The following is a 10,630-nucleotide window of genomic DNA, read 5'->3' on the forward strand; positions in this document are numbered from 1 at the left end:
GTGTTAGAAATGCCTTGGAAGCATCTGAATGGAAACAATGAATGGGCAGTTGGATATCCAAGTCTGTATCAGGAGACAGGGCTAGACTGGAGATTATAATTAGGGAGTTACTAACAGCTGGATGGTAACAGAAGCCAAATTCATGAGCTTCAGCTTCCTAATTTTCTTACCCCCCCCCACCGTGTGTCATATTGTCTTTTCCTCCCCTCCAAGGTCAAGACACTTGACCTTGCTGCAGGGTTGGCCTCTCCACAGGCCTCCGCACCTATCCTGACCACAGTCATGGGGGAGTTCAGCGGCTCCAGGGAACTCCACACAAAGTTATTCTGGCAGTTGATCCAGCCTTGACCTTGGGCCTGGTTTCAACAACCAGGCTCCTTGCTTAATCCTGAGACCAGTTTCTGTCTTGTATTTGGGCCTGTTAACTCTACTTGATACTCAGCCCAGGGCCTTGGTCTGTCTAAGATGAGGGCCCCTGCCTGGCTCTGGTCAGATTTCTATCCCAAGTTCTCCTGCCTAACCTGGTCTGTCCCTGTGTTATCTGCTTTGTTCCAGCGGAAGTTCGTTCATTCATTTCTTCATTCAACAAATATTAAGACGGCAAGTTCTCGGGGTTGAGATTTAATAATAGTAATTTTCACTGCTCCCTAAGGTCATTCTTATGTGAAGCTGGCTCTTTCTTTTTCTACTTTGAGTGCATGGCAGTAAAGAATATAATGACTATTAATAAAGTCTGGTGCCACTGCCTTGATTCATTCTAAGGCCCTGGTACTTTTACCCACTTTTGCCTTTGTATGTAAGCGTAAATTCCCTTCTTTTATCCAGAAAGGAAAAAAATTGGCATCAAAAGCCCAACCTCCACCCACTTCACTGAAACAACAAAATAACTTCTTACCCCAGCTCCTGTATCAGGAAGGCTGGGCTAAGTCATGCTTTAAAATGACAAATTGATTTCCTACTCATGCTGCATGTCTGTCAGGGGTGGGCTACGCATTCTGCCCTGTGTTGCTCTGTTTCTGGGACCCAGGCTAATGGAGCAGCTGCCATCTGAAACATTGCTAGTCACAGTGGCAGAGGTGAAAAAAAAAGAGCTGACAGGTCACACACTAGCACTTAAATCTTCCAATGGAAATAAAACATGGCACCACATTTCTTTGGCCAAAGCAAGGCACATGGTCATGCCTAACTTCAAAGTGGGGTAGGGAAGTGTAATCCTACCGTGGAAATCAATGAGCCAGGATTATCTGGTAAACCACACAAGTGACCACTACAGCCCAAAGTTTGTGAAAGCTCCCGGTGGCAAACATCACATGCTAGCAACTCTACGATGCTCCTGTTCTCGTGGTCAATTCTTTGGCATTGCTCCAGCCCAGGCCAGGTCAGTTCTCTCTCTAGAGGCACTTGTAAAACAAACAAGGGCTTGTATTTCTCAGCAGTAGTCTTTCAGGACCTCTCAAAGATAAGATCCTCCCCATTGCTCAAACCAGATATACCCTTACAGAACTACAACTACACCTGGTATTTTTGTGGTTTTCCATGTTTCCCTGGGAGGGACAGCTCATCGTCTGTCTAATCACTAGAAATATATTGCTCATTTGATGATCAAAACCTCTTCTTTAGAAAGCCATGTGAAAAATTTCTCCAAGTTTAGGGCCAGGAACTAGCATGAAAACTCAAGTTATAAAATATATAGCTGGTACTACTGAAAGGATATAAAACAAACAAAAAAGTAGGCATAGAAAAAACGCAATGAGGAAATACACTGACAGTGATGGTAAGGGATTGTGGAATTTCTTCATTTATTTACTTTTATATATCTTCTGAGTTTTCTATGTAAAGTAATAAGCATATCTTGCTTTGTAATGAAAACAACAATAAATTATCCTCTCCAAATGAGGCAGTGTACTCTAGACCAGTAGTTCTCAAACTCTACCGTATATCAGAATCATCTGAAGGTCTCGTAAAAACACAGATTGCTGGACTTTGTCCCCAAACATTCTGGTTTCAAAGATCTTAGTTGGGGCCTGAGAATTTGCATTTTCACTAAGTATCAAGATGGTACTCATGCTGCTGGTCTGGGGCCCATACTTTGGGAACCACTGTTATAATGGTAGAAAAGACCAATTATGAAGTCAGCCAACCCTGGTTCTAAATACTGGTTCTTAATACTTATTAACTGTGTGACCGTGGGAAGATTACTTAACCTCTTTGAGCCTCACTTTCCTTTTCCATAAAATCAGTTCCAAGATGTGCGTTTTTCCACCTTCTAACATCTCTGAAATCAGAATGTTTATTACAATAGTGTACATGACAGAGTTCGAATGGTTACTTTTTCTTTCTCTGTGGCACATGCAAAAATGGTGCATCTTACAAATGATGGTGTCTAACATGTGATGAAACATGACCTCTACCTTTAAGATTGTCCAGAGGTAATGAATGTCAAGTGCTTAGCATAGTGGCTAGCGCTAAGCAAAATCATTTAATAAATAGCAATTGATTAACTATTATTAAAAAATAACAGGGACTGGGCTTCCCTGGTGGCACAGTAGTTAAGAATACACCTGCCAATGCAGGGGACACGGGTTCGAGCCCTGGTCCGGGAAGATCCCACATGCCGCGCAGCAACTAAGCCTGTGCGCCACAACTACTGAGCCTGCACTCTAGAGCCCATGTGCCACAACTACTGAGCCCACGTGCCACAACTACTGAAGCCCATGCGCATGGAACCCATGCTCCACAACAAAAGAAGCCACCGCAATGAGAAGCCCACGCACCGCAACGAAGAGTAGCCGCCGCTTGCTGCAACTAGAGAAAGCCCATGCGCAGCAACGAGGGCCCGACGCAGCCAAAAATAAATAAATAAATAAATAAATAAAAATTTCTTAAATAAATAAATAAAATAACAGGGACTGTGTGGCAAGGCTTAGGGAGCAGCTGACAGTGTGAAAATGGGACCCAAACTGAGACTGATTTCCTCTTTTCTGTTTCCTCTCCAGGCAGACTTTAGAGACAGTAAGTTACAGTGCTGTCCTGGCCAATCTTCCCCACTGATTCCAGCAGCAACCCTGAGGCCTTTGACAGAGACCGTCTCCACAGTGCAGACCATCTACACCATTCGGAAGCCTGTTTCTCCAGTGGCCAGGTGAGTCAGATCAGCAGGTACCAAGAGATAACTCTGATGACAGGAAAACCAGGCACAGGCTCTAGGTGCATTGTGTTTTTGACATCTACCACTCTCTTATTCATTCTTTTATTCATTTATTCTCTGAATATTCTCTGAATATTGATGCTTATTGAAATGTCGTCAAAGGCTAGACACTATTCTAGGTGCTAGGGCTGTAGAGTGAACAAAACAGATGAAAGTGCTACCTTTACGGAGTTTACAGTTTAGTCTTGGGGGAGGGGAGAGAGACATTGAATGAGTGTGTGTATGTGTGTGTGAGATAGTGACAAGTGCTAGAAACATAAATCCATGAAGGGCAATAGGGCATGCTGGGATGGTCTCACCCAGGTGGCATTTAAGCAGAGAGCTGAAGGTGTTGAGGGGAGCAAGCTGCAGATATATAGTAGTCAGAGGGAACAGCTGGTGCTAAGGCCTCTGAGGTGGAGTGAGCCTGGCACGGTTAAGGAAGAGTTAAGGGGGCTGGTGCAGCCAGAGAGGTAGTGAACCACAGGAGAGGAAACCCATGAAGTTGTAGGCTGGGGCCAGATTGTGTAAAGCCTTCTTGGCCATAGTAGAAACATTGCTTTCTACTCCAAATGAAATTATTTTAAAAATTGATTGTGCCTTTCAAGACGTGTACTTCCTGTGTGTGTGTGTGTGTGTGTGTGTGTGTGTGTGTGTGTGTGTTTATTAAAACATTGGAGGTAATTCTGGGAGAAAGGGCATGTGAAACCAATTGAAAACATGATTTAAAGAAATCTAACCCCTGGACATTTTCCCATTCATTTAAATGACCTTTACTGAGAGGCTGCTATGTGCCAGATCCTATGCTAGGCTCCAGGGTTTCAGAGAGGAATGGCACATACAACAGTCAGTCCCCTGAGGCGCGGTGCCTTCAGAAGCTCTCCGTCGGGTGGGGGAAACCTATAGGCAGCCTATTTCAGGTCACTGTAATGCTAGCAAATGTAGGGGGTCCTTAAGGAGCCTGAAAGAGAAAGCCAAGAACTCAGATTGGGAAAGAATCTGGGAGACGACATTTAAACTGAGACTGCTCTTACCATTTTTGAGCGTGTATCTCACCATTTTGTCACCTTATTCTTTTTCAGTGCAGAGACACTCCGGCAGGAACTGGAGAGAGAGAAAATGATGAAAAGACTGTTGATGACCGAACTGTGAAATTCTCCCCTTGGTGCCTGGAGGATGGCATGGTGCCTTCTGTCCGTTTTCTTTCTTCGGGCTTTGTGTGATCACTCTAGCACAACATACAAATGTGTGCTCTGTTGGCCCAGGCCTCTGTGGTTAGTCAAAGCCAACTTCTGGCTTGACTTCTATCGGAAAAGATATTTTATGTCTCCTGAGTATTAGAGGTTTTCTGCTACTCAGTGTAGTTGAGACAGGATTTGGTAAGCCTAGAAGAAAAATGGGAAAACCAGGATTCCTTTTCAGAAGCACCTGTGTGTATATATTAATAACCACAGGGGTTAATACGGCACGGAATCCTTTGCTGTCAATCTCAACCATGTGATGTTGTCTGATTGACACTTGCACCAAGCTTTGACTGTTTGTTAGAGTCATTTTTAATGAGAGAATAATTCTTTACTGCTGGTTTTTCATTTACACTGGTAAATACACAGATCTTATAAAGTCTTTAACATGCATTTTTATTCAGACACAAGTAGGTGAACTAAAAAAGGAAAGTAGCAGTCACCAGAGCTGAACGTGCTTCAGCTTAATCTGAAATACAGTTTAACTTGTGAATTTATGGTATATGATATTATTTGGGATATATAAAATTTATTATTGAACCCGAAGTAAGACATTATAGTTTAAATTGTCTAAAAATCCTTACAAAGTGACTTGATAACAGGATTCATTTGGGTGTTCGTTCCATAAAGGAAAATTATTTCTAAAGTTGATCAACTCATGTCCTGTTGATAGAAACTTGACCAGAAGAAACTTTGCTCTCTTTTTATATAGTTTCAAGAAATGTGTTTTTAAATTTTTATTATGCACTTGAACAACTTTGCAGGAATAATTAAGAACCCCCTAACCACAAACTAGCCCTCTGAAATGTTTCCCATGCTTTGTCAGTGAATATGCACACATTTTTACATCAGTATGGTCAGTGTGTACACGCTCTTTGATTACTTCCTCCGTCTAACACACAGCTCCCCTTTTCAACACTGATCCTGCTCTCACCAATTCTGATTTCTTTGTATCCATGTAACATGATTAACCTCACTTCTTGTCATTACTAGATATTTGAGTTATATCTAATTTTTCACTCTTATAAATAGTGCTGCTATGAATGTCTTTGTAAAAAATGTTCCTTCCTTTGGATTCTCCCCTTGGGAATATCTCCAAAGAGAGATTACAAGGTCAAAGAGCATGAGGTATTTTATAGCTCTTGTTTCCTACTGCCAGATTGCTTTCTAGAAAGATCCAGTCTCTGGGTTGAAAAGACCTTAAAGGTCATCAAGTTCAACCCCCCATCCTCTCTGAATGCTTGAATCCCCTCTACAATTTATGATGCCACCAGCAATGTATAAGCATTTCTATTTACCAATAGTTCTGCCAGTATTGGGTTGTGCCATTTTTATTTATTTTTGCTAGTTTATTAAGTGCGTGTAGTTGTTTCTTGAAAGGTTGTTTTATTTCATTAATTGCTAGCAAGGCTGAGCACTCTTCCATGTGGTGACTTACTAGCTGTATTTCCTGGTGTGTAAAACGTCCATCCATTTCTTATGACCACTTAAGTGGAATTGATCTCGTATATTTGTATCAGAACTGTATTTTTATGTTGTATAATTTGCTCTCCTGTCCCTATCCTTAAACCTGAATGGTGCCAATAATTTGATACTAATGATTATAAAAAAAAAAGTAATGCCTCATTGACTAGCATTGTTGTAAAATGAGGTAACGTACGCAAATATTCAGATAACAGGATTAACCCTTTAAGTGCTGAATCTATACAATTTTAATATTTTTTTGAGGGAAATCTTTCTAAAATATATTACACACTTCCCTGCCTTAGTAAACAGAGTATACTGGAGAGTATTTAACCTTTTCTTGATGAGTCATGGTCATCATTACAAACATCAGCCCCTTTTGTACCTTGGTGTGGTGTAGTGATGTCATCAGGAAGTATCCAAACGTGCAGGGCTTGGCTTGCCTTTCACAGACTAACGCTTTTCTCATTGATGGTTTGCACTGCTGTCTGCTCTATTGGTGAAGCTGTCTGGGGGCAATTGTGGTATTTGGGAACTTTTACCCCCCACCTCAATACTACGTGACCCCGGCTGTACTTTTAAAACAGCTTTAGCCGTTCTTTATGTTGTGTACACGATACAAAATGTATTCCTGTACAGTACGGGGGAAATATCTGTTTCTGGGGTTGTCACCTCTTGCCAATCCCTCCTCTTCTAACCTGCTTTCTCAGTCTTCTGCTCTTCACTTCCGGCTCTCTGATGGAAACCTCCAGGGCAAAACTGAAGTTTTCTTGAGGAAGCCAGGAAACTCAGCGTTACATACGTGTCAGGTTGGCTTTGCTTCCGAGGAGGGATGCATGGGCTTTTTGGCCATTGTTCTCAGGAGGCTCTGAGCCTGCTGCTTCTTCCCCATGTCCCCCTGGGTTCACAGATGTTTCAGAAGGTTGATGTCACTGGAAGTCTAATCACAAACAAGTTGGCTGTTACTGTATATGAAAACCCAGTACCTTTGGCAGCTCAACTCTAACCAGTAAAATGAAGAGGATTCCATTGTTTCAGCAGTTGTCCTGGTTATTTGCCTACGTACATGTATGTTGGGTGCTTGGCATTGTGACCTGAGAAGATGACATTGTGTTGGGTGGATTCATAGGGATAAAAATGAATTGGTACAATCACTTTGCCTTTTTTTTTTTTATATACTTAAAACCAAAATAACAGTACCATACGGTCACACAATACATATTATGTCCAGGGAGAAAAATCAGCTTGCTGACATAATCATTCCGGAGCAAGTGTTCCAGACTGTGAGCCACAGACTCCTGGTGGGTATGGGGGTGAGGGTTAATGCAAGTGGCCTGGGAATCCTGCAACCCCAGGTTTGTGGGTTGTAGATTGCATAGGAGATCCTTATGTTTAAAGAGTTTAAAAACGAGGTCCTAGAGCATTCAGAAGATCCCACCTGAATGTGCCCCAAATTTTACACTCCCAGAATAGCACAAGAATATTCTGTTACCATCTTTATCTTTCTTTCATCATCTCAAAGATCACAGCTTTTAAAAAACTTGAAATTCACCATGTTAACCATTTTAATGTATATAATTCAGTATTTTTTAGCATATTCATAATGTCATACAAATATCACAACTATCTAATTACAGAACATTTCCACAATTCCAAAAAGAAACTCCATATCTGTAGTCACTACCAATTCTCCCCTCCCCCTATCTTTTAGCAACCACTAATTTACTTTCTGTCTTTGGATTTTTGTCTATGGATTTGCCTATTCTGGACATTTCATATAAATGGAATCACACAATATGTGGTCTTTTGTGACTGGCTTCTTTCACTTAATGCAATGTTTTCAAGGTTCATCCATGTTGTAGCATGTATTAGTACTCCATTCCTTTTTAATGGCTATATAATATTCCATTGTAAGGATATGCCACATTTTGTTTATCCATTCATCAGTTAATAGACATTTGGCTTGCTTCCACTTTTTGACTCTTATGAATAATATGAACATTTGTGAACATATGTTTTCAGTTCTCTTGGGTATATAACTGAGATGGGAATAGCTGCGTCATATGGCAACTCTATGTTGAACTTTTTGAGGAACTGCCAAGATCACAACTTTTATTTCATAAACAATCAAAAGTGAAAAAAATCACATATATTACTAGACAGACAGAAGCGTGGGCAAATCTGTTGTTAAACTGGCCAGATACCGAGATGCAGCACTGATTTGTGGGGGGTGAAGTTTATAACAGAAAAAAATTGTTTTAGAGAAATGGCTTTGAGAAGAGAAAATAAAGGTGCTATCTTTTTTAAAAAATGCAAATGAAATTAAACTCAGGTTCATCTCTAAGTTCTTGTTTGAATACCCAACTCTTGTTCAGGCAGTGGTCTCAGCATGTTCAGGAAACGTTCTTCCTTGAAAAATATGTACAAAAGAGAAAACCACAGTATTGTGGATTCACATCAGTGGGGAGCAGAGGGTTTATGCAAAACCTGGGATGTAACAAAGGGAATATGTGCTGAGGGTGAGAACAGGTCTCCCTCCAGGGCTGAAATCTTGTAAGAAGACGAAAAGAATAAGAAAATCCCAAAAGCAATTTAAGTGGATGAGAGAGAACCTCGTGAAAGGAAGCAGCCAAGCCCATAAGGAATTGGAAACCAGAGTAGGTTCTAAGGCCCTGGGGTGGCGTGCAGACTTTTAAGTGACCCATGAAGATTATGGGTATTCTCCCTAGAAAAAGCTATACGTCACACATCATTCCAGCACTTTCATTGGATCCTCACACCACCCCTGAAACCCATCTATGTCCTCCTTTGAGTCCATGGACCCCAGGTCCTTGATCATGGGTAGGTCATTGAAATCTGCAGTTTACCTACAAGCTTCATTTTAAGCTGTGGGTGCAAACCCTCCTCCAACACCAGCACCCGACATCCCCTGCCCAAAAAAAAAAAAAAAAAAAAGCCCACCTGGTTTTACCAGACCAGTTTACCAGAAGAATGACCTGATTTTAATTTGCCTTATATCTGGCACCATCACTGTTAATTGTATTAATTAAAATGAAGGGAATAAAAAATAAAGTAATAGATAACAGCTTGGATTCCCAAACCAGTGAATCAACACCAGAATCAGAAGTCCAGTGCTTGCTTTTTTGCTAAACATTAGTCCATTTAAAATTGCCCATATCTTTCCTGATAAACAGGAAGATGAAAAGAAAGACATTTCAATGTTTAACAGTAAGATTTTTTTTTGATTTTTTTGTTCTTGTAGGACTACTCTAACAGATTTTCAATTGATTGGATTTCTTATATTTTAGAATTTTATCCTCTGAAAGTTATCTTTTTGGGAAAGAAATGTCTTTGTTTTGATTTTTAAAGTAATTATAGTTCATCTTACCTTTTTCAAGCAGTAAATCTGACATATTTCTTACAACGACTGGAATATTGGGAGACCTAGTGAAGCCCAGGGTTTCCATGAATTATACCTGAATCACCTGTCAGGATAAACACGTTTAAACTCCAATTGGACAACCCACCATCAGTGTTAACTGATACCTAAAAGCAAACATTTGACCTCTGGGTCACACAAAACTTCCACTTTCCACAGCAGTCCCCTGTCTCCCATCTCTCCTGGGCCAAAAAAGGTTGTAATCACTAGTTTCTTTTGAATTTTTGTATTTCATAACCATAGGCATATTCATTCGTTCATTGTCATAGGGTTTAATACTATAAATTTAGGTATTCATTCAATACCACTGAGCCTCACCTCTATCATCTTACCTAATCTCCAGTGCATCATGGAGGTTACTGATCACCACGCGGCACTGCCTGACTTCTGGGCCTACGTTTGAAACCTCTATGCTTTTCTGCCTCCGTAATTATTTTGTTTGTTTATACAATAAAATAAAATTTAAAAGCAAGCTAGAATGCTGGATCTGCAATACTAGCATAAAAAGAATTGTATCCATGTTTTCCAGCGGAAAACAGCTTAGCAGTTTGTGTTATCACTCCAAAACCATCATTTGGAAAGGCCTGGCATGTAGTTAAGTGCTTGGTGTGAATGAATGAATGAATGAATGGCTGAGTAAATAACCGGAAGTGAACTGCAACTGGCAGGAATGGATTTGGGAAAGTCGGGAATTCCACCGTCTGGGCCTGCCGAGGCCTGTACGTGCTCGCTGTGGGGAAACCAGTAAACCAGTTGCCTGGTGTTGAAGGGGGCACGTTACGCAAGGGCACCGGCAGCCTCTGCTGACTGCACACGCCAAAAATCTATGTGAATCCAGCCCAAAGAGCTGGGTTCTAGTTTCCCTCGGGAAACTAGACCCTAAGGACCTCGGACCTCGGTTTACCTATGTTTAAAGTGGCCCTAAGGACCTCGGTTTACCCATCTATAAAGTGCGGATCTTGCAATTTCAACTTTTTCAGTGATGATCCCAAGAAGTAATGGATATAGTAAGTGCTTTATATAAACTAAAAAGTGCTGGAACAAGGTGGGGGAAGCAGTGACTCTGACAAGGTGTGTTCAAGGTGATCCCTCCGGGGAGCACTTCTTAAATGTGAACGTATACTAGGGTCTCCCGGGGATATTGGTAAAATGCATCCTGAGTCACGTGTCTGCCGTGGGGCCCGAGATTAGTGATGCTAACATGCTGGCCTCTGGGGAGGGAGGAGAAATGGGAGAAAGAACGCAAGCAGAGAAAGAGAGTTCGGGCGAGGAGGACAAGATGCTAGGAAGAAGGGGAGG

General features: G+C 41.3%; 1 protein-coding gene across 3 annotated transcripts in view; it reads left to right on the forward strand.

Annotated features, from left to right (window-relative positions):
* Nucleotides 1-7,658, forward strand: part of EPB41L4B (erythrocyte membrane protein band 4.1 like 4B) — a 146,898-nt gene extending 139,240 nt beyond the window's left edge. For 2 of the 3 annotated variants that reach the window (XM_028493693.2, XM_028493694.2), the window contains exons 25-26: nucleotides 2,997-3,142; nucleotides 4,270-7,657. In XM_028493693.2, the coding sequence (XP_028349494.1) occupies nucleotides 2,997-3,142; nucleotides 4,270-4,339 (216 nt within the window). In that variant the 3' untranslated portion in view covers nucleotides 4,340-7,657. Of the gene's footprint in view, nucleotides 1-2,996; nucleotides 3,143-4,269 lie in introns of all 3 variants that reach the window. The other variant, XM_028493695.2, reaches the window with a different exon arrangement.
* The last annotated feature ends 2,972 nt before the right edge of the window (nucleotides 7,659-10,630 follow it).

This window comes from Physeter macrocephalus, chromosome 9, assembly GCF_002837175.3.
Source record: "Physeter macrocephalus isolate SW-GA chromosome 9, ASM283717v5, whole genome shotgun sequence".
In the NCBI taxonomy this organism is placed as follows: Eukaryota; Metazoa; Chordata; class Mammalia; order Artiodactyla; family Physeteridae; genus Physeter; species Physeter macrocephalus.